The sequence below is a fragment of the Moschus berezovskii genome, chromosome 11 (assembly GCF_049115385.1).
Source record: "Moschus berezovskii isolate FMDL1 chromosome 11, NW_MosBer_1.0, whole genome shotgun sequence".
NCBI classification, from domain to species: Eukaryota; Metazoa; Chordata; class Mammalia; order Artiodactyla; family Moschidae; genus Moschus; species Moschus berezovskii.
This window is the reverse complement of record NC_142470.1, coordinates 14,240,217-14,262,749: the sequence shown is the minus strand read 5'-3', so window position 1 is coordinate 14,262,749 and position 22,533 is coordinate 14,240,217. Positions and strand designations below refer to the sequence as shown.

Sequence of the window (22,533 nt, the reverse complement as noted above, 5' to 3'; positions counted from 1 at the left end):
CTCCCGGCTCCGGGCTGGGCAGGGGCCAGGCGCCGGGCTCCTGGTAACCGCGCTGCTCTCCCCGCCCCTGCACGTGCAGGACAACAGCCGGCGTGTGGAGCATATTCTGAAGCTGTGGGTGATCGAGGCCAAGGACCTGCCGGCCAAGAAGAAGTACCTGTGCGAGCTGTGCCTGGACGACGTGCTGTACGCGCGCACCACGGGCAAGCTCAAGACCGACAACGTCTTCTGGGGCGAGCACTTCGAGTTCCACAACCTGCCGCCCCTGCGCACGGTCACCGTCCACCTGTACCGCGAGACCGACAAGAAGAAGAAGAAGGAGCGCAGCAGCTACCTGGGCCTGGTGAGCCTGCCCGCCGCCTCTGTGGCTGGCCGGCAGTTCGTGGAGAAGTGGTACCCGGTGGTGACACCCAACCCTAAGGGCGGCAAGGGCCCCGGGCCCATGATCCGCATCAAGGCGCGCTACCAGACCATCACCATCCTGCCCATGGAGATGTACAAGGAGTTCGCCGAGCACATCACCAACCACTACCTGGGGCTCTGCGCAGCCCTCGAGCCCATCCTCAGCGCCAAGACCAAGGAGGAGATGGCGTCAGCCTTGGTGCACATCCTGCAGAGCACGGGCAAGGTGAAGGTAGGTGCGCAGGCCTCGGGTGGGATGCCGCCTCCCGTGGGCCCCAGAGAAGGCTGCGGGACAGGCGCCAGATGACCTGCCAGTCCCCGCTTCTGGAGGCACCAGTCATAGCTAGATGGGCCCCCTAAATCTGGAGCTGGCCATATCTGGAGCTGCATCCTGAAGGGTGGGGGCTTCATGCACCCGTTCCATGGTTGGAGCTGATCGCAGAAGCGGGTATGAAGCCCGTGGTCTGCAACATGGCTTTCAGCCTCCCCACTGCCCCAGAGGGCTGGCCCCTCCCTGAGGCTCCAGGGGAGCAGGCCACGAGGCCCACCTCTGCCGGCACATGGGTCCCAATGGGGGACCCTCTCTTTGGTTCATCACACATCTCAGCAGGTGACGGCCAGGGTGCAGCCGCTGTCTGAGCCCCAGACTCCGCCTCACTCCCAGTGCACGCACACGGGGCACACAGTCACTGTCGCAGCTGGTGGGCAGCCGCCCCAGCTCTGGAGCCCCCTGGAGCAGAGCTTGCCCGAGCCCTCCAGCAGGCCCTGCTCCAGGGCTGGAGGGCCCCTGCTGTCCTCCCCACCACCTTCCACCTGCCTCCCTGCCAGGCCACACCCAGCCCCACCCACTCCCTGGTCTTTGCAGACAGGTTGGCTCCTTCTGGAAGGCTCTGTGTGCCTACCTGCCCAGCACAGCAGAACATGGTTCCACCCTGCCCCTGCCTTGGGGGAGCTGCTCAAAGGGGGTGCGGTGGAGAAAGGCTGAACGGGGGGTCCATCCACACTGCAGAAGGCCTTGGGTGCCTGCCCCGGGGGTGAGCCTCTGCCCTCCAGACGTGGCATGACTTGTGGCCTGTGGTGGGGGTAAGGGACTGCCCTCCCTGGTCAAGGTCCCGAGCCCTCAGCTGGGCTTGGGGGGAGACGCAGGTTGAGGGTCAGGCCTCAGCCCCCGGGCAGAGCCCAGGGTGCACAGTCCATCAGGGCTCTTATTCTCTCTCTGCCTGATCCAAAAGGCCCTGGCCTCCTTTGGGCCCTTCAGAGCCCCCGCCCGTTGGGCTCGTGGTGGGGGACCAGGAGAGGTACTTCTCCGTGGGCGCGGGGCGCTCCGTTCCTCTGTGGTTGGACCACCTCCTCCCCTGGAGAGGGAGGGAGACCAAGGGAGGCAGCAGGAGCTCCAGTGGCCTCCTTTCTGCCTCTAGGTCTGTCCTTTCAGTAAGCGGCCCCCGAGGGCTGGGCTGGCCTGGGAGGCTGACTCTGATCTGAAGGGACCTTTGCTCTCAGGCTCATAGCTGAGACAGGAGAAATCAGGGTGCTCATTGTGGAAAGAGATGGAAGCCGGGGCTCTCGCTCCTCAGCGGACCTTCTGTTGGATGGGGGGAGCGACTCAGGCTGCTAGGGTAACGTGCGTCTGAGCGCTGAGCCCCTGGGGAGCTAAGGGGTCAGACGCCTCTCTCTGGAGCACCTGCCGGGGGCTCCGAGTCCCTGGAGAGGGTCTTGGGCGTGCTTTGCCCCCTGTAATCTCCCTGCGCCACCCCCCCTCCCAACTCAGTGCAGTAGGAGAAATGGGACCTTCATAACAAGACACTCAGGCCAGACTTGGTCCCGGTAGCTGTGAGGCCTTGGACGGGTCAGTTTCCTGTTGTGTGCCTGTTTCCCAACCCTGTCGGGCCCTGGCTCTAAGGAGAACCCCTCTGCACCCCCACCTGGGCCTCGCAGCTGCCCCAGGAGCTCAGGAGGGCCCGTGGGCACGAGCAGAGCAGTGCACGCAGTACCGATGTCTGCTGTTCTGTGTTCAGAGAAGGAGGCCCTGGAGGTCACCGGAGGTCAGGAAGGGTCCTCAGGCTGTGCGGTCTCCAGAGAGACCAACTGCCACTCCCCCACCCCGGCCCTCCTATTTCTCTGTTGACCAACCAGGTCTCCAGGGCCCAGAGTTCGGTTCTGTATTTCAAGGCCCGCTTGTGATTTCAGAGGGCCCTGAAGTTGGGCACGTTGGGTGAGACATTTCTGGAGCATCAGTAGCCCCAGCGCAACGCCAGCCACCCGGCCTCTGCACTGACCGGCCCCTGCCCTGTGCCCCCACTGCCCCCAGGTCCCCGACTTCTGCCTCCTGCCTGTCCTCTCCCCTCCCCAGGTCACAAGGCTGGCTGTGGGCGTGAGGAGGCGCAGGCTCTGAGGTGGGGTGTTTCCACCTGGATGGGTGCGGCAGGTTCCCGTGAGCCTCCCCGCAGTCAGGAGGGAAGGCGTGGGCTCAGGCTCCCTCCTGGGTCTGCCTGAGAGGAGCTGTGCTGTAACCAGGACCACCTTCCCACCCAAGCCGAGGTCCCTCTCCCTCCATCTGAGCCCCCGGCTCACTGCCTTCCAGGGCAGCTGGCCTGCCTCTGCCTCCTGTCTTCCTTCCCCGTGAGGATGCACGGAACGAGCCCATGTCTGGCGTGGGAGACCTCATCACAGTGATGGGTGGACAGCTGTAGCTGCTGGTAGGAGAGGGCAGGGTAGCCTGTCTGTCCTCCTCGGCCCTGGGATGGGGGTGCTCTTTTTGGTTACCCTGCCAGGCCGGGGCAGGGCTGAGCCGAGATTCGAGTCCCATGGGTCCGGCCATGATGTGGGGGCTCTTGCCTCCCTGATCCAGGGTCCAGCTCAGATGTCACCACGTCCCCTCATCAGGCTGCCCTGCTCTCACGCCCCAGAAGCCCCCACAGGTGAGACCCAGCAGCTTGGCAATGGAGCAGCCTCACAGAGCAGGGGCTCCTGGCCAGGGAGCACGGGTCTGGACCCCTGGGGCCTTCCCTGCCAGGCCTGCTCAGGTCCGCTCTCCTCACCTGGCTCCACAGGACTTCCTGACTGACCTGATGATGTCCGAGGTGGACCGCTGTGGGGACAATGAGCACCTCATCTTCCGGGAGAACACGCTGGCCACCAAGGCCATCGAGGAGTACCTCAAGCTGGTGGGCCAGAAGTACCTGCAGGATGCACTAGGTGGGGGTGTGGGCTGACTGGGGGCAAGGGGGTTGGGGTGCGGCATGCCCACTGGGTCCTCACCGCCCCCTCCTGCCCTCTTGGCCACAGGGGAGTTCATCAAAGCGCTATACGAGTCGGACGAGAACTGTGAAGTGGACCCAAGCAAGTGCTCGGCCGCTGACCTCCCCGAGCACCAGGGCAACCTCAAGATGTGCTGCGAGCTGGCCTTCTGCAAAATCATCAACTCCTACTGGTCAGTGCCGCCCCCATGCCCACTCAGCCTCTACTGCCGAGGGTCCCACCCCACACCCTCCCTCTCTCCCCATCCTTCTGTGTAGGCTGGGTGCCTAGAGCATGCTGGGCGCTGGGCTGGCCCCTGTGCGCGTCATCCCATCCCGGGAGCTCGGTGAGGAGCTCTCCCCTCTGTCATTCCCAACAAGAGAGCTGAGGTTTAATAGGGAGAGGGCAGGTAACACAGCTTCAGAGTCGGGGCCCTGGGATTGGAACCCACCTTCTTCCTGACCCCGCTGAGTCCGACTGGTCCTTTCTGAGCTCAGACGTTGGATTGTTCCAGAGTGTGTAGGCAGGACGTGGTTTGTGCATTGTTGAGGATTCAGAACCGGCAGTCCCTTACACGTGCTGAACAGTGGGTACCGCCTGGCACCATTGTAGGTGCTACGGCTGGACAAGAAGCCAGACGCACAAGGCTCTGCTCAGGCACCCCTGGGGTGGGCGTTGGCTTCACCTGGGATGCCTCACCTGGCCATGGAAGCTGGTGCTCAGGTCACAGGCTTGGGGTGGCCCCAGCACGCACCTGTGTGGGGCCTGGACACCAGGTAGGCCTCCTGCTGGGGCCCTAGAGAACCGAGGAGGAGGACTGGGCTTTACTGGGACTGAGTTCTATGGGCCCCTGGGGGCCCAAAGAGGGGCGGAAGTGTGCAGGGCAGGCTGCTCTTACAGGACTGCAGTCTGGGCCACAGTCAGCCCCGGGCCATTCCGTTCAAGATGAACGTCCCGGCACATGTGAATGGTGGCCACTGAGCTAGTACAGCCTCATCAGAGATGGCTGCGTGACTGTCCGGGGGACCATACTACCAGTCCCCAGAAGTGGCTTTATCTTCACACCGGAGGAGCCGCCCAGGTTTTTTCCTTGGTCACTGCTCCAGCTCAGGACCTACGTTCCCTTCCCCACCGAGTGGCTCTCCTGGCCCCATTCCCCTGTCCCACCTCCGGCCGTAGCTTGCTTCTTTCTTTGGTCGTGTTCTTTCCTAACCTGCTGGAAGGCCTATGTCTGGCTCCCCTCTGTGAAAGAAAGTGAGGTCGCTCAGTCGTGTCCGACTCTTTGCAACCCCGTGGACTATAGCCCACCAGGCTCCTCTGTCCATGGGATTCTCCAGGCAAGAATACTGGAGTGGGTTGCCATCTTTATTATGTCACCAGAGACAGTCGGCTCACCCCCACAACCACCCTGGCTTACAGCCCTGCTCCCATCAGAGTGCCTTGAGCACCCTGGGGGTGGGCAGATTCCTCAGCTCAGGGCTGGGCACTAGGAGGGCCTGATTTTGCTGTTCCCGAAGGACAGCATGGCAGAAGCAGGCCTGCGAGGAGAGCGACAGCCTTGGGTCAAGGCAGAGCCGGTGGGGTCGACACTGCCAGCCCAGGTTCCCCTGCCCCAGGGTTACACAAGGTGCACACTGGGGCCTCCATGGCCCTTTGGGCTGAGCTGAAAATGACCCTTGGCACCAGGCCAGGAGGGGCAAACAGAGAGTTTGAAGTCTGGAACACACTTCCCACCCTCGGGCTGTGTTTTCACCCCGGGCGGGCCGGGCGTGGGACACGGGGAAACATATCCGTGGACAGTGGTTTTCCACTTCCTCTTTCTGGCGTTTGTGACGGCTCCTCTCAGTGCGGAACGAGGCCATTGATAGATGTTATCACTCAGCTCCTGCCCCCTGCCCAGTCCTGTGCCAGGCGCTTCGGGGGCCAGGGCTAAAGGTCACCTGCCCTCACTTCCTCTCTGGCCACATCCTTGTTGTTTCAGCCACGTTCACTGCCTGAGTCTGCTGGGCTTGTTGGGCAAAAGCTTTTCAAGCTGATCAGAGCAGCTTAAGGCCTTGGGTGTCCCTGCCTTCAGATAGATGGCTGTGTGAACTCGGCAGGGGTGGCCTTGTTCTCCTTCCAGGAGTGAGGAAACAGAAGCCTGGGGAGGGCCAGGCCCTGGGGCAGAGCACCCTTGAGCTAGTGAGAGAGCCAGGTGTGGGCTGGGTTCAGGGAGCGCCCATCTTCCAGAGTGAAAAAGATAGGAAGGCCTCTGAAAGGCTGGCCTGGTGAGGCCTCACTGAGGCAGGGTGGAGGTGCCCAGGGGGGACAGCCCCCAGACAGGTGCTGAGAGCCCTGCCCACCTTCACCAGGTCAGCCTAGGGAGGTCGCTGCCTCCGCTTCCCTCCACACCCAAGTTAGCGAGGAGCTGTGTTCTTAGCCTCTGGTTAGGATCCTCCCCTTGTCTTGATCATCCATCTCTGCTGAGAACCTCAGATCCTGTAATGTTATTGGAGCGGAGGGGGTCCGTCTCAAAGCTGGGGACAGGAACCAAGGAGCAGTGCCCTGTTACTGCCGTGTGTCCCTCCCTCTGCCCAAGACCCCACACCTGCTGGGTCGGGCAGGGGTGAAGCCCTGTGGGACCCGGCCCCAGTGCTGATATCCCCTCTCACTCAGCCCCTCTGGGCATCCCTGCCCTGTGCTGGCCTGGCTCACCTAGCATCCCTGCCCAGCGGATGGTGGATGGCAGAGGAATGGGCTCAGAGAACTTGAGCATTGGGCCATCATGTAGCTGTCAGGGTGGGAGCAGGACAGAACTCGGTTCCATCAGACCCAGAACCAGCTCCCTGCTCTGGTCCCGGCCTGGCGACTGACTCCTGCCTTCCCCTCCATGACCTGTCCCCACACAGCGTCTTCCCCCGGGAGCTCAAGGAGGTGTTCGCCTCTTGGCGGCAAGAGTGCAGCAGCCGCGGCCGGCCAGACATCAGTGAGCGGCTCATCAGCGCCTCCCTGTTCCTGCGCTTCCTCTGCCCAGCCATCATGTCCCCCTCGCTCTTCAACCTGCTGCAGGAGTACCCCGATGACCGCACCGCCCGCACGCTCACCCTCATCGCCAAAGTCACCCAGAACCTGGCCAACTTCGCCAAGTGAGTGCCACATCCCTCGCCAACAGCAGGTGGACAGTCCCCCTGACGGCAGGCTGGAGCCCGTCCATGGGCGCAGGGTCTGCCCTAGAGCTGGGCTGGGTGACAGGCCCATCCCTGCCTCCTTGGTCCATCCCTCTGTCCTCTGCGCCCCAGGCTCCCCTCCTAAAGGTTCCTGCCTTTGTGGGGCATTTGCTTAGTTTTCAAGGGTGATAAGGCAAGGTATTTTTTTTCCTTCTGCTTCTTTGAATGAACGTTTTATCATAAAGATTCTCCCCCATACTTAACATTCACGAGCTTCCTTTTGGAACGAGTGACTAATACGCCTTCAAGGGAGAAGGGCCCATGTCTCCTGAACCCGTCTGCTGCGGTTGGGCACCCGGGTGGCTCCAGACTGTCCTTGTCTAAGGCTGCCAAGGACGTCTGTTCGTGAAGCACTTCAGTGTTCTCGCTGTACCTTAGGGTGAGTGGGTGGATGCAGACAGGCTGGCTCAGAGAGCGGATCTCACGAGGTGTGGATCGAGCCCCTCCGGGCCTTCGTGGGGCTGGGCCATGAGTCACCGCTGGTCCCCGCCCTCCCGGAGCCAACACTTCAGCAGGGAGAGTGGTGATGGACAGGGGCGTGGCCTCCTAGGAGGGCCATCAGCTTGTTGGGAGAGGAGAGAGGGAGGCTTCCTAGAAGATGCGCTCCCCAGCTGAGTTCAGGACGAAAGACACAGAGGTGCAGGCCGGGGAGGGACCAGATGCTCTGCCATTCCTGAATTGTTACCTGCTAGGTCGAGAGAGGTGGGAGACCACCCTAGAGGACAGCAGGGGCTTGGAGGCCAGGCAGGGCAGTAGGAGCCGCCAGAGGGCTTTGAGCAAGGTGGCCCTCATCTGTTCCAAGTCCTGCCAAGTTCAGCGCAGCAGCAGAGTGGCCGGGAGTGGAGGGAACAAGACCGGCAGCCCTGAGGCCAGGAGGAGGGCAGAGTTATGGTTCTGGTAAAGGCAGAGTGGTGGAAGGACTGGGTCAGGGATGCTGCCGGAGGTGATGGTGATGCAGGAGGCCATGGCTGCAGGTTGTGGGGTGACCAGAAGATGAGGCCAGCAGGCCTTGCCAGTTGACGGGGAGGCAGAGGGAGCAGTTGAACACGGCCAGGCTTCTCAATCAGTCTCCTTGGGATGGCGAGCCCCCGAGGAGGGCGCGGTTTGGGGTGACGAAGGTGACCGCAGACTTGGCCAAGCAGAGGACAGAGGAAGGTGCCTGAAGAGGAACGTCCCGGAGGCTTAGCAGAGAGAGCTGGCCAAGTGTGGCTTGAGAGTCAGTTGCACACCAGGGGCCACAGACATTTGGAGGGAAAGAGGAAGGAGACCGAGATTGGCGGTGAATATGGAGGGAGAGCCATGGAGCATTCCGGATCCTGGGAGGAAAAGTCCAGAAGGGGGTCTCCAGACTTGGCCCTGAGCGCCCTGAATCCGTGGGGGTTGGCTGGCTGGGGAGTAAGTGGCATGGAAGGCGGCCACAGTGGAGGGATGGGAGCCCAGGGTGTGAGGGTGTCTCCGAGAAGTAGGAGGGCTCCCGGGTGGGGCCCAGGGTGCTCACCCCGTCTGCTCGGCTCCAGGTTCGGCAGCAAGGAAGAGTACATGTCGTTCATGAACCAGTTCCTGGAGCACGAGTGGACCAACATGCAGCGCTTCCTGCTGGAGATCTCCAACCCCGAGACCATCTCCAACACGGCCGGCTTCGAGGGCTACATCGACCTGGGCCGCGAGCTCTCCAGCCTGCACTCGCTGCTCTGGGAGGCTGTCAGCCAGCTGGAGCAGGTGCCTGTCCACTCGGGCCACGATGGGGTGGTGGGTGGGCCAAAGGGCACTGAAGCTCCAGGCTGCTCCTCCCAGAGTAACCACGAGGTCCGAGGGTTTGCCTGTGCGGTAGAGATCAGCGGCCCCGCCAGGGCGCCAGAGCCCACCCTGTCAGCACGTTCTGGGGAGGGATCTCGGCCCTTTTCCTTGGTGGGGAGCGCCACATTCGTGCACCGACATCTGCCAGGGGAGCCCACTCTGTGTACTGGGGCCTCAGCTGTGCCTCTGAGTGGATGGCATCCACGGGTGAAGGCGTGCTGTGCTCCCCACCCGTGGGAAGTATGATCAGATTTAGCTGTGTCTCCTAAAATGTCCTTGCTCTGGACTTTAAGGTCACTGATACACAAAAGATGGACTGGAGATGCTGCGCCTCCATGTGTCAGGCAGCAGGTTGCAAAACTTTCCAGAAGTACCCTTGACCATCTGTTGAAACAGTCATTCCCTCAACACTTCTGACGCTGCTATAGGCCCTGTGGCCTATGTTCCATTGCCCCCAGCAGGCCCAGCCTGCACAGTGGGTAGGTTCTGGGCAGCAACTGCCAGGCCTGCCAGGACTCACTTCCAGAACCTCTGCTGCCCCCCAGGGCTCTGAGAGACCATCTTACAAAAGTTCAGTCGCTCAGTTGTGCCTTACTCTTGGCAACCCCATGGACTGCAGCACGCCAGGCTTCCCTGTCCTTCATCAACACCCAGAACTTGCTCAAACTCATATCCATTGAGTCGGTGATGCCATCCAACCATCTCATCCTCTGTCATCCCCTTCTCCTCATGCCTTCAATCTTTCCCAGCAACAGGGTCTTTTCCAATGAGTCAACTCTTCACATCAGGTAGCCAAAGTATTGGAGTTTTAGCTTCAGCATCAGTCCTTCCAATGAATATTCAGGACTGATTTCCTTTAGGATTGACTGTTTGGATCTCCTTGCAGTCCAAGGGACTCTCAAGAGTCTTCTCCAACACCACAGTTCAAAAGCATCAACTCTTCAGTGCTCAGCTTTCTTAATGGTCCAACTCTCACATCCGTACATGACCCCTGGAAAAACCATAGCCTTGACTAGATGGACCTTTGTTGGGAAAGGAATGTCTCCGCTTTTTAATATGCATCAGTCCTTCCAATGAATATTCAGGACTGATTACAAAAGTAGCTGCTGCTGAGCCAGAGCTGGAAGGCCTCCTGCTTCCGCCCCAGACTTAGGGGTGAGCACTCAGGGCTCTCTGGTGTGCGGCCTTCTAGGTACCCACACAGGCAGTTCTTGCCCTTTTCTGTTAAAGGGAGAACTTAGCGTGCACTGCCGCGTGCATTGCTCACTCTTCTCTCGTGGGCATCTTTCCCCAACCATACATGCCACATATCGCTGTGACCTTTCTAATGGCACATACTGTCCAATCACGTGACTGCACCATGTAGTTCACTGGACACTCAGATCAGTCCCAGGTTTTCACTGTGAACGGCCGTTGCAATCATTTCTGTTCCTTTTTGTCCGTTGCCCTTTGGCTCCGAGAGACCCAGGAGGGAGCAATGGAAACGAGGCTCAGAGCCCTGTCTTCCTCCACAGCTGCCAACACCTGTCACTCGGCCACCACTTCCAGAGCCTCTGTGCTGGGGACCACCATCCCCCACGCCTGCATGACCAGGCAGGAGGTACGGACAGTGTTGCAGCAGGATTTAAAGTTGAGCTGTTTGCTGCTCACGTTTCCCCTCTGTGGACCACATGAGTTTTCATGCTTGCTTTCTGCGCATCGCTGTCGGTGGAAGCCAGGACATAAGCCAGATGAAAGCAGAGTCCCCCCACCCCCTACCCGCTTGGCCTAGAAGCTTTACCACCATCGGTCTAAACCAGGATAGTGGGCTTCAGACGAGCCCAGGCACCACCCCCTGCCCGACTGGTCACTTGTTTGTCTGACAGGTGAGCAGGAGTGCCTGCTCTGTGCCTGGGCCATTGCCTCGGGGACTCGGGTGTTGAAGTGGGTCAGGCCTCAGCCCGCCCTGTGAAGTAGGTGACGTGGGAGGGGGCTGCCCCGGAAGCCTCTTCAATGGGGAGACGTAGGGGAGCAAAGTGCAGGATTCTCTATGGGTCACTGAGGCAGGACAGACCAAGGGGAAAGGCTTGGACTAGGTTAGTGTGTCTTCCTGTGGGCCTTGCCCCTGTCCCAGAGATATCCAGGGAGCTGATAAAAATGTAATTTGTCGTTTCTGGGCTCCCTACCCCTCCCAGACCCACTGAATCTGATTGCAGGCCCGGCCGAGCCTGCGTCTCTGACTGGCTCCTCTGTGGTTTGGAACATGGTTGCTCCAGTGCACTTGGCCTCCCCAGGTGGCCCCCCTGGCTCACACCTGCCCCCTTTGCCCTGTCTTTGCAGAGCATCGTGTCCAAGCTGGGGCCTCTGCCTCGAATCCTGAGGGACGTCCACACAGCACTGAGCACCCCGGGCAGTGGGCAGCTTGCAGGGACCAACGACTTGGCGTCTACGCCCGGCTCCGGCAGCAGCAGCGTCTCGGCCGGGCTGCAGAAGATGGTGATCGAGAATGACCTCTCTGGGTAAGAGCCGCCAGGCGTGCTGAGTGTGGTGGGGTGCGGGTACAGGCTGGGCAGCACCCATCTGCAGTCTCCTTTGGGAAGGAGGAAACCTATACTGGTGCTTATGAAACAAGCCGAATGAGACTCAGGGTGTTGCTTGGGTCCTAAGGAGTAAGAGTCTGTTGGGGGAAAATCAGGGAAGGCTTCCTGGAGGAGGTAGCGCTATAGTTTTGAGCTTGGGAAAAGTAGCATTTCCATTGGTGGAAAAGGGATTTTAGGTAGAGAGACTAGCACAAAGGCCTGGAGAAAGACATTTTTTTTTGTTGAGGAACAGTTACTGATCCTAATCAGCACTAGTCACAGTCACTTTTTGTGTGTGTATGAGCTAGTATTTCCAGGGCCTGAACCAGAGTCTCTGGAAGTGGAGCTCCAGGATGTGTTTTCAGGAGGAGTTCAGGTGACTCCGCGAGGCGTAGAGGCTGGGAACCCCTGGAAACTAGAGAGATGCTGAGGCCCGGCTCCCACTCTGCACGCCCAGTGCTGGGACGAGTGCCCTGTCAATACACAATGGAGGGGGAGGCAGAATGTTCTCGAGTGTTGACGTCAAGACGAGGACCTTAGCGTTTACAGTGAGCCACCTGTACTTGGGGTCAAACACTCCCCTCATCCAGCAGGACCGTCTTGGACCGGCTCACGAGGCTGAGGCTGGAGCAGCAGAGCTGGGCGCTGTCTGGCTCTGATTTGGTGGGGACGGCAGCGGCAGGCTCTTAGCAGGCGAGGGCGTTGAGATCAAGGACCTGGGGATGTGGTGTGAGGGACTAGAGGCCCAGGAGGAGGCCAGAGATGCAGAGACCTTGATGCCCCTTCCCCCCAGGCCCTCTGTGTCTTGAGGGGCCATCCCTACAACCTGCCAAGTGAGGCAAAACAAGAGTTCAAGTGGGGACACACCTCGGTCAAGAGGTCAGGAGAGCTGACCTGGGCGTGTGAAGGGCGACCCAGGCCCAGGGCTGGTCTGGGTTTCTCCTGATTCTGCCTACTTCCCCATCCACTTCTCAGGCCTCGAGTGGCCACAACCTGCCCTGTCCTGTTCCATCACCCCCGACTGGCACTCCCGCTCCATCCCAGGCTAAGCCAACTCCTTTCTGAGCCCGCAGCGAAGCCCCAGGCTCCTGCTGCCTCCAGCCCACTCAGAGCCTGTTCAGCTCCCCCGATCCTCACTCCAAAGCCCACCTGGTTTCCTGCCTCTTTCCAAGGAGTTGGCTTTTCCTGGAAGGGGCCAGGGAGAGGCTGGAGGACTGGGGTGGAGGGTTGGGGATGTGGTCTACGGCTGCAGGTGCAGACCCTCCCTGCCTGAGTCACGCCATGAGGATCCTCCTCTGATACCTTGTTTTTTTTTTTTTTTTTTTTGCCGGAAGCCCCAGCCCCCGCCTGCCAGTCAGACAAGGGGTGGCAGTAGGAGGCTGCAGGTGGAGGCTTCTCTCAGCACAGGCCCCCCACTTTGGTGAGCAGCCTGACTAGGGACGGGAGGGAAGAGGCAGAGGGAGCCCCCCGTGGCTTTGAAGTCATCGTTCCCGGTGCAGGACCCTTGGGTAGCAGAGAGCCACTGCGTTATGGGTTTGGATTTAGCTCAGGGGAATTTTCCAGAACATCCCAGGCCCCAGAACCTATTGTCCCAAGATGCCGCACTGAGCAGGGAAAGGGCCGCTGCTAGGCAGCCTGGCCTGGTGCTGGGAGCTCGGGCCCCTGTGCAGCGGTTCCGTGTAGGAGCAGCCATCCACCCCGTGCCTTGGGGGTGGCTTCTGCCAGGCTCGGTAGCTGGGGATTGGTTTCGCAGCTGCGCCCCGGGACTCTCCCCTTCTTGCCGCCCCCTCCCCACCTCTCCCCTCCCCTCCCTGCCTCGCCTCCCTTCCCCCCTCCCCCCTCCCTGGCTCAGGCCACGGGGCGGCAGGTTGGCGGGGCTCTCGGTTGGTCGGGACCGCCTGGGCCGCTTTCACAGTTCTTCTCTTCCCCCTTCTTTCCCTGTGTGTGCTTGTCTCCCTGCAGTCTGATAGATTTCACCCGGTTACCGTCTCCAACCCCCGAAAACAAGGACTTGTTTTTTGTCACAAGGTCCTCCGGGGTCCAGCCCTCACCTGCCCGCAGCTCGAGTTACTCGGAAGCCAACGAGCCCGATCTTCAGATGGCCAACGGCGGCAAGAGCCTGTCCATGGTGGACCTCCAAGACTCCCGCGCACTGGACGGGGAGGCGGGCTCCCCGGCGGGCCCTGACGCCCTCGCCACTGATGGCCAGGTGCCCGCGACTCAGCTGGTGGCCGGGTGGTCAGCCCGGGCGGCCCCTGTGAGCCTGGCAGGGCTGGCCACGGTGCGGCGGGCAGGCCAGACACCCACCACGCCGGGCACGTCGGAGGGCGCGCCGGGCCGGCCCCAGCTCCTGGCACCGCTGTCCTTCCAGAATCCTGTGTACCAGATGGCGGCTGGCCTGCCGCTGTCGCCCCGCGGCCTCGGCGACTCAGGATCCGAGGGCCACAGCTCCCTGAGCTCCCACAGCAACAGCGAAGAGCTGGCGGCTGCCGCCAAGCTGGGCAGCTTCAGCAGCAGTGCCGCCGCTACCGCCCCCGAAGACCTGGGCCGGCGCCCCGGGGAGCTGGCACGGCGGCAGGTGTCGCTGACCGAGAAGGGTGGGCAGCCCACGGTGCCACGGCAGAACAGTGCCGGCCCCCAGCGGAGAATCGACCAGCCGCCGCCGCCACCCCCGCCGCCTCCACCTGCGCCCCGCGGCCGGACGCCACCCACCCTGCTCAGCACCCTGCAGTACCCACGGCCCTCAAGCGGGACACTGGCCTCGGCCTCGCCCGACTGGGCTGGGCCCGGAGCCCGGCTGCGGCAACAGTCCTCGTCCTCCAAGGGCGACAGCCCCGAGCTAAAGCCTCGCGCTGTGCACAAGCAGGTCAGTGCTGCCGGGCAGAGAGGGCAGGCCGGGCTCTGGCCAACCCCCCGGGTGGGGGCGGGCTGATCCCCCACGTCGTGCTGCTCCTCCGGGTCACGTCATCTCCACCCGCACCCAGCTGCCATCCCATGCTGAATGATGCCACACTCGGCCCCATCCCACCAGCTACTTCCTGTGACAGCCCCCACCCCCCCACCGCCCACCACATGGCCCCAGTGGTCCCTGCCTAAATCCTGTGAACCAGCTTCACTGTGGCTTGGGGTCCCTCTGCCAGTTTCCCCAGAGGCAGCTGGGATCAGGGAGAAAGAGGGAGGGATCTGTCTGCCCATCTCCAGTTCCAAAGCCTGGTAAAGCCCAACCCAGGGTAGGAGTCCACCTGGCCCCTGGTCCCTCTCCTGCTCTGAGCTGGTCTTTAGGGCTCTGCACAGAGTTATGGGTTCTTTGGGTTAGACACCGACCTGCCAAGGCAAGCCCACTGGCTCTCCCCCAGGTAGCAGAGAAGCCATGTTCAGCTAGGCTCCCCTCCACCCCCGGCTTGTGATGGCCTCAGGCTGCGTCTAGGAGGTGAAACTCCCCAGGCCGGGGGCTGCATCAGAGATGCCCTGTGCTGCACCCGGGACCACCCTCTCCCCACCCCTTCCCCGCCCCCCCACCCCGGCCCCTCACAGCTGTGTTTCATCGCAGGGCCCTTCACCCGTGAGCCCCAATGCCCTGGACCGCACGGCTGCCTGGCTCTTGACCATGAACGCACAGTTGTTAGAAGACGAGGGCCTGGGCCCAGATCCCCCGCACAGGGATAGGCTAAGGAGTAAGGAGGAGCTCAGCCAAGCGGAAAAGGTAAAAACCGGGCCCTGGCCACTTGGGCAGGGCGGGCTGCCTCCCCGAGGCGGCCGGCAGGACTCTGTCTCCCCTCAAGCCCTGAATTCAGGGCCCTGCTCATTCCTGTACGTGTCCAGTCCCCTCCCAACCCCTGGGCCCACGTCAGGATGGCAGTCAGGGGAATTTGAGGATTTAGCATAAATCTGAAGTTTCCTCTATGGGCTGCACATGAGACTTGCCCAGGAACTGTGTTGAATCAGATTCCAGGAGGCACGTTCCCTTGGTGACTAGGCAGCCGAGCTTCTGAGTACCTGGGACTTGCGGAGAATCCAGGACTTGGGACTCAGGGGTGACCGAGACGTGCACCAAGAGGCAGAGGAGACAGCAGGAAAGGGACGCCGCCAGGACCCTCTGCTCTGGGTCGGTCCCTGCCCGTGGCCTGGCTCTGCGTCCTACTCTCCACCAGGATCTGGGAGAGGAAGCCAGGGGGCGGTGGTGTCAGATGGCCATGGAGGTGTTTTCTTCCTTCCAAGAGGAAAGTATCGGTCCTAAAACCTCCAAACCCCAGCCCTAGATTACATCTAGCATTTAGTGGGCAGTGGGCTGCTTCCGTTCTCCAAAATTCTTCTAGTTAATGTGGCAACTGCCCTGGATCCCTCACCTCCTCGCGAAGGCCAAAGCTCATACTGTCACAAGGCCCTGCAGAACAGCAGCCACTTGCCTACGTGCCGTGGGTGCCCACAGTCCTCTTGGCCCCGGGAGAGCCTGTCGCAGCCTCTCACGTGAGGGCACCCGAGTTAGGGTGTTTGCTTTCCTTCCCACCGGCCTGGGGCCGGGTCCATGTCCATGCTGCATTCCACCGCCTCCACCATCCCCCTCCTCGGTCCACCGCATCCACCTGCTTCCACCATTATCTCGTGAAGGGGACCAGGGCACGTGGGCACAGTGCTCCCAGAGCTGGAGTTTGGCTGGGGAGCACTTTCTGAGACCCCGCTTCCACGTGTGAGTTACAGGGATGGTTTGAAGGATTTCAGGGGTCAGGCTGCAGCTGGCGTTTTCTCTTCCCTTGTTCCTTGGCCCAGGGAGCTGCTGTTTCTCATACTTTCTTTGCTCTTAACCCTGGCAGGCAGATCCTGGAGTTGCCTCGAACTCCTTGGACACCCAGTCCTGCCTGTGCCAGGGAGGGCCCTTCTGACACCACTCTGAGCAGAAGACCCGTGATGCGCCTTTTCTCCCAGAGCTGGGCTCTCCCCTGGGGCCAGTTTTGTTTCAGGAGATAGCCTTGCCATCTCCTGATCTTTGGGCCACCCTTCACTGATGAGGGGAGACCCAAGGAGAGGCCCTTCCTGCTTCCCCACTCTCTGGATTCTCAGGGCGCCCGGCCCCCACCCCCCACCTCCAACCCTTTGATCCTCCTCCTCTACTCAGCTCACACGGCCTGCTGGCTCACTGCTTCTCTTGCTAATGTACACACCCCTCCTCTTCCCCAAAGGCTGGGAGTGCGGGCTGAGTCAGGCCCGGGGGGCGCTGGGCCACAAAGGCTGGGAGTGCGGGCTGAGTCAGGCCCGGGGGGCGCTGGGCCACAAAGGCTGGGAGTGCGGGCCGAGTCAGGCCCGGGGGGCGCTGGGCCACAAAGGCTGGGAGTGCGGGCTGAGTCAGGCCCGGGGGGCGCTGGGCCACAAAGGCTGGGAGTGCGGGCTGAGTCAGGCCCGGGGGCGCTGGGCCACTTTGCCTTTAACTCTCCCTGCACTCGTGCGACTCGCCGTGCCTTCAGGGTCACACGGAGGCCGGGAGGCTAGCCTCTCACTCCGTTAGTCACCCTCCTCCCCACGTGATTGGCTCACGTCCCTTCTGGACCCCAGTTTCCCTCCTGTAGAGCCCCCACCTCTCAAAGTGCTCTGATTTCCTTTGTTTACCTTTGTAAGGACAGGTGTACCTTTGTTTATTAGGAGACGCTCAGGACCCTCACTTGTGAGATGTGGGTTTGAGTCCTCATCCCGCTCATAGCTGTAGGTCAGGCTTGGGGGCGGGAGAGCCCTGGGCAGGGGCCAGGCGTTGGGTCTCACCCCGTACCCCCAGCTCTGGCCGGGATCCCTGGGTGTCTCCGCGCTGTGTGAACTGGGCTGGGCTGGTGATGATTGCTGGGGCGTCCGAGCCAGGCTGCCTCCCACCGGGCTCATGAGCCTGTGCTTTCTGTCCTGGGTGCTGTGTCCGTGGCACGCTGCCCTCCTGGCAGGACCTGGCAGTGCTGCAGGACAAGTTGCGAATCTCTACCAAGAAGCTGGAGGAGTATGAGACCCTGTTCAAGTGCCAGGAGGAGACAACCCAGAAGCTGGTGTTGGAGTACCAGGCGCGGCTGGAGGAGGGCGAGGAGCGGCTGCGGCGGCAGCAGGAGGATAAGGATCTCCAGATGAAGGGCATCATCAGCAGGTGAGGGTGGCCGGGCCCGGCGAGGGCGTCATCAGAGGGTGAGGGCGGCCCTGGCGAGGGCGTCATCAGAGGGTGAGGGCCCCGGGCCCGGCGAGGGCGTCATCAGAGGGCGAGGGCCCCGGCCCGGCGAGGGTGTCATCAGAGGGTGAGGGTGGCCCCGGCGAGGGCGTCATCAGAGGGTGAGGGTGGCTGGGCCCGGCGAGGGCATCATCAGAGGGTGAAGGTGGCCCCGGCGAGGGCGTCATCAGAGGGTGAGGGCGGCCGGGCCCGGCAAGGGCGTCATCAGAAGGTGAGGGCGGCGGGCCCGGCGAGGGCGTCATCAGAGGGTGAGGGTGGCCGGCCGGCCCCGGCCCCAGCCCCACACGCACGGAGGGGCAGACCTACCCGCTGCCCTCCAGGAGGCCCTGGACCCCAGGGACAGGCTGCTCAGCTGCCTCGATGAGCTGAGTGCGGAGAAGAGTCTGAGGCGGCGGGGATTGCGTGGCACCAGCCCAGAGGACGGCGGGAGCTGGGAGTGCAGGGCGCCCCCGTGGTCCAGCGTGCGTTGGCGGTGGAGTATAAAGGTGGCCTGGCAGAAGCGAGGTCAGCCGAGGCAGCGTGCACAGGGCCTTGGGGCCCCCATGGGGAGTCACATTTTCTTGGTGAACACTCACGGGAGAGTTTAGAAGCTGGGTGGAGGCGGTACCAGGAAAGACAGTGAGGACGCATCCAGTCCAGGGCAGGGGAAGTAGGAATACATGTCAGTTACATGCAGCTGGTGAGAGGAGGGAAGCAGACAAAATAGCCCTGATTCTTAGCAAGAGCGTCCAGGTGTGTCATGGTGCCCGTTACCGAGATGAGGACCTTTGGAAGAAGAGCGGTTTGGGCAGGGAGGGGGAGAGGGGAGGCCAGTGTTGGGGATGTTGAGTTTCAAGCTGCCTGTGGGTTACACAGGAGGATTTCCAGGTGGACCAGTGACTTTAATGCTGACTGTCGCCCTCACTGACGGCTCACCTTCATTTCCGTGTTGATTTGCCTCTCTCCCGCTCTGCCCCTGTCTGTAAGCAGGGAGTGTCGTCCAGGTGTAGCTGCCTTCTTTATGGCAGTAATACCAAGCGCGAGGAGACAGTGTGCCTTTACCTGTTAGTTTCCTCAGCATAGATCTGGCAGGTGTGCAGTAAATATGATGTTTCCCAACCTGGCCTCATGCTTGGTCCACTGTAAAAAAATCCTTCCTTAATTCCTCCTGTTTACACTACCTGTTTCTCTGCTCCTAATTGTTGTTTACTCGATTTCCCTGTGGGTTTCCTCTTTATAACATGGTCAGCATGAGCAGAGGGCCTGTAACCGGGGTGACAAGGAACCCACTGTTCACTTAACTGCCAACTGCTCTTGGCACGCTTCCTGTGTGTGATTCCAAAAAAGAAAACACTTTCCAACCTGACTGCTTCCTTCTCCCCCCGTTCTCTGAGGGATGCACCTTCTCCTGAATTCAGTGGCCCACTTAACATTCCCGGTGTGTTTCCGCCCTGCTGTAAATGTCGGCTGGGTCACTTTGGTTGATAGTGTCGTTCAGGCCTTCCGTGTCTTTAGTGGTTTTGATGTGTGCTTATTTACTCTTCTGCCAGTTATTTAGAAAAGGATATTGAAGTTTCTAATCGTAATTATGGATTTATTTCTTCTTTCGTTTCTGTTGCTTTTTACTTTATGGTCACTGAAACTTTATTTTTAGGTGCATACAGATTTAGGCTTATTATGTGCTGTTGATGAACTGACCCCATTATCATTATAAAATCACTTCGTAATATTCCTCATAATATCCTCATAATTACCCCTCATAATATTCCTTTCTGTGAAGTCCCCTTGGATACTTTGTTTTGATTGACATTAGCCCGTTATATCCTTTTTCGTCCTTATACTTTCAACAGAGCTGTGTCCCTCACTCACTTCATAAAGTGAGTTTCTATCACAGACACCTTATTGTTGCTGCTTTTTATCTAATCTGATAGTTCCTGCCTTTGAGTTGGAATGTTTAGACTATTTACATTTAATGTAATTGTCAATATAATTATCTTTAAGCCTGTTATTTTGCTACTTGTTTTCTCTTTGTACCATCTGTTCCTTTTCCTGCCCTCTTCTAGGTTGAGTTCTTTTTATGATTCCATCTTACCTCCTTTGTTGGCATATTAGCTGTATCTTGCTGCATGAGGGGCAGAGGTTGGAAACTTTGTGTAAGGGGTGGATGATAGGTATTTCGGCTTTGCAGGCTGTAGGATGTCTGTCACAGCTGTGTGCCTCTGCTGTTTTAGAAGAATGTGCATGGTGTTTCTGTTTACCAAAACCAGCAGTGGGCAAGATTTTTCCCTGACATAGCAGGGACTGTGATAGTGTTTTTGTTCCTCTATACTTAATGTATTGATATCACTTTTCCTCTGGCTGATTTACAGATTTTTTTCTTTATCGTCGACTGCCAGCAATTTGATTATGAAGTGCCTTAACGTGTTTTCTTCATGTCTCTGGAGTTTGTTAAGCTCTTGGATCTGTGGGTATAGGGTTCTGCCTCCCCAGGCTGTTTTCTGGGATTCTCATTGCATGTATGTTAGTCTTCTTTATATTGTCCCTCATCCTACTGGTGCTGTTTTATTTTTAAAATTTTTTTCCTGTGTTTTAGATTGTTACAGTGTGTCTTCAAGTTCATTCATTGTTCAGTGTATAATCTGTTACTCCTATCCAATTTTTCATTTCAGATGTATTTTTTGCCTCTAAACTTTCAGTTTGGTTTAAATCCCATCCATTTCTCTTCTCATCCTGCTCATGCTTTTCCTCAGTTTTCTTGAGCACGTAGAATATATTTACAACAGTTGTTTTAATGTCCTTGTCTACTAATCCTGTCACCTGACATTTCCAGGTCTGTCTTGATTGATGTTCTTCCTGGTTAAGGGTTATGTTTTCCTACTTCTCTGCATGCTTGGTGATTTTTGGTTAGATGCCAGACATTGTGATTTTTTTTTACGTAGCTGCTGGATGTCTGTGTTCTTTTAAGTACCTGGGATCTTTGTTCTGGGACACAATGAAGTTGAAAGAATCTGTTTGATTCTTTCGAGGTTTATTGGTAAGCTCTGTTGGGGTGGATCTTGGGTAGTCTTTAGTCCAGAGCTAATCTGGCTCTGCTGTTGAGGCAGTTTCCTTCTGGGGATTCTACTGTGTTTACTAACACAGGAGTGTTTTTACTGCCTGGAAGGATCGTAAACTATTTTAGGGGTAGTTTTGTGTATTCCTTCCCAGTGGCTCTGGCCTCTTTTCTCATAAGCATGCAGACCAGTTCTCAGCCAAAGCCCCAAGGGGACCCCTCAGGAGATAGGTAGGGTCTTCTCTGCATTTCCTCCTCTCCACGCCCACCGCCACCCTCCCATCCTCCCCCACCCCAACCCCCATCCTCCCAGGTATCCTGACTCTCTGTGATCACTTCCGTCCTTTGCTTGCCTGGACACTCTCAGCAGTGGGCGGGGCTCCCCTCACCTGTTCCCACGTGCTGTACTGCGCCGCCTGCTTTTCAGTGTCTGGAAACCTTTGTTGCATGTATTTTGTTCCGCTTCCTAGCTTGGTGTTTCTGTGGCAGGAGGTTAACTCCAGTGCCTGTTACTCCAGCACAGCTGGAACAGAAGCTTCCCCCACTGCTTCCGTTGCTTCCACCTCCTCTTCTCCACCCAGGCTTTGCTCAGTGCCTTACGTTCCTGTGACAAAGGAACCCCCACCCCCGACCTCAGCAGGATCCCACGGCCCTTCCTCCTCAACCCCAGTCCCACTGGCTTTTCATGACGGTCCTGTGTGGTACCTGCCCCTGTGCCATTGACTTCCCTGTGTGTCTGCTCTGAGAGGGACTCGGTGCTTGCCTGGGGGTTCAATGCTGTGTGAGTCCCACGGGAGGAGACAGAGGCAGAGCTGGGCGTGCTCAGCCGCTCAGTCCTGCCAGGCCGTCCTGCAGCCCCATGGACTGTAGCCCACCAGGTCCCTCTGTCCATGGGTTTTCCCAGCAGGAATGCTGGAGTGGGTTGCTGTGTCCTCCTCCAGGGATTCTTCCCAACGCAGGGCTCCAGCCCGCGCCTCCTGCATTGCAGGCAGATTCTTTACCCCTGAGCCAGCTGGGAAGCCCAAATAAAGCAGTAAGTGAACTCATCTGAGAAGAGCGTAGAGCAGGAAGAATGAAGGGCTGAGGCAGAGCCCTGGGGAGCCTGAGATCCTCAGGGCAGACAGGAGAAGGCGTCTCCAGAGCAGTGGCCAGGGAGCTAGGAGGCAGACCCAGAGAGTGTAGCGGGAGCTGGGAGTGACCAGCAGTGAGTGACAGGTGTGTGAGAGAGAAGCGGGATGAGACCAGGAGTGGTCTCAGGGCGGGAGCCGCTGGCAGCAGGCCCACACTGGCCCTCGTCCTGAACTTTTGGACATCGCGATCCTCATGTCGTCCCAGCTCGTTTACCCAGCCAGCAGCCGCTGCCTGTCCTTCGGTGTCCCGTTCAGCAGGTGCACCTGCACCCCACCCTCCAGGATGGTTAGCCGCTTCCCGTTCTCTGTTCCCACGGCTCCCCAGCGTTCCATGCAGAGGGTAGCTGCTGTCCCCCTGCGCCTTGTGGCTTCATCCCGCCACCTCGAGTACCTGGTGCAGCCTCAGTGAATACAGAGTGGGTGGAGAAAGTTCCAGAGCCCTGCAGGGCCTCTGTTCCCCACTCAAACGGCAGGTCGTACGATGTGACACCACTGCCCGGCCCTGGGGTGCGTGAGGATCTAACACCCGCCCCACCCCCTCAGCTCCTGGAGGAACGTCAGAAGGGGGCCCCGCCAGGGGCTTCTGGGGATCTGGGGACAGAATCTGGGGCAGGTGAAATGTAAGGAAGGAGCACACTCAGCCCGTGTTGGGTGGTGGAGGCTACCTCCGTCCCAGGCAAGTGTGGGAGGTGAGTCTGCGGCCCAAGGAGGGGCTCTTCTAGTGTGCCCCCTCTGCGAGGGTCTGATGCCTTGTTCCCACGAGGCCCCACACTCACCCCCTCACTTGCACCCCCAAATGCCGGCCTGACTGTCCTTGTCTCTGGTAACAGGTTGATGTCGGTGGAGGAGGAGCTGAAGAAGGACCACGCAGAGATGCAAGCAGCTGTAGACTCCAAACAGAAGATCATTGATGCTCAGGTGTGCGGCGCTGGCCTTTCGGACAGCCACCAGTGTTAGAGGACCTGGGATTAGGAGTGGG

The 22,533-nt window shown here is 59.6% G+C and overlaps 1 protein-coding gene across 13 annotated transcripts in view; it reads left to right on the top strand.

Moving 5' to 3' along the window:
• DAB2IP (DAB2 interacting protein) overlaps positions 1-22,533 on the top strand; it is a 211,903-nt gene that overhangs the window by 185,620 nt on the left and 3,750 nt on the right. For 12 of the 13 annotated variants that reach the window (XM_055400008.2, XM_055400006.2, XM_055400016.2 and 9 more), the window contains 10 exons: positions 80-634; positions 3,453-3,597; positions 3,688-3,832; positions 6,528-6,764; positions 8,363-8,564; positions 10,962-11,140; positions 13,163-14,066; positions 14,751-14,903; positions 17,122-17,315; positions 22,385-22,472. In XM_055400008.2, coding sequence (XP_055255983.2) covers positions 80-634; positions 3,453-3,597; positions 3,688-3,832; positions 6,528-6,764; positions 8,363-8,564; positions 10,962-11,140; positions 13,163-14,066; positions 14,751-14,903; positions 17,122-17,315; positions 22,385-22,472 — 2,802 coding nt within the window. The remainder of the gene's footprint in view (positions 1-79; positions 635-3,452; positions 3,598-3,687; positions 3,833-6,527; positions 6,765-8,362; positions 8,565-10,961; positions 11,141-13,162; positions 14,067-14,750; positions 14,904-17,121; positions 17,316-22,384; positions 22,473-22,533) is intronic. The other variant, XM_055400007.2, reaches the window with a different exon arrangement.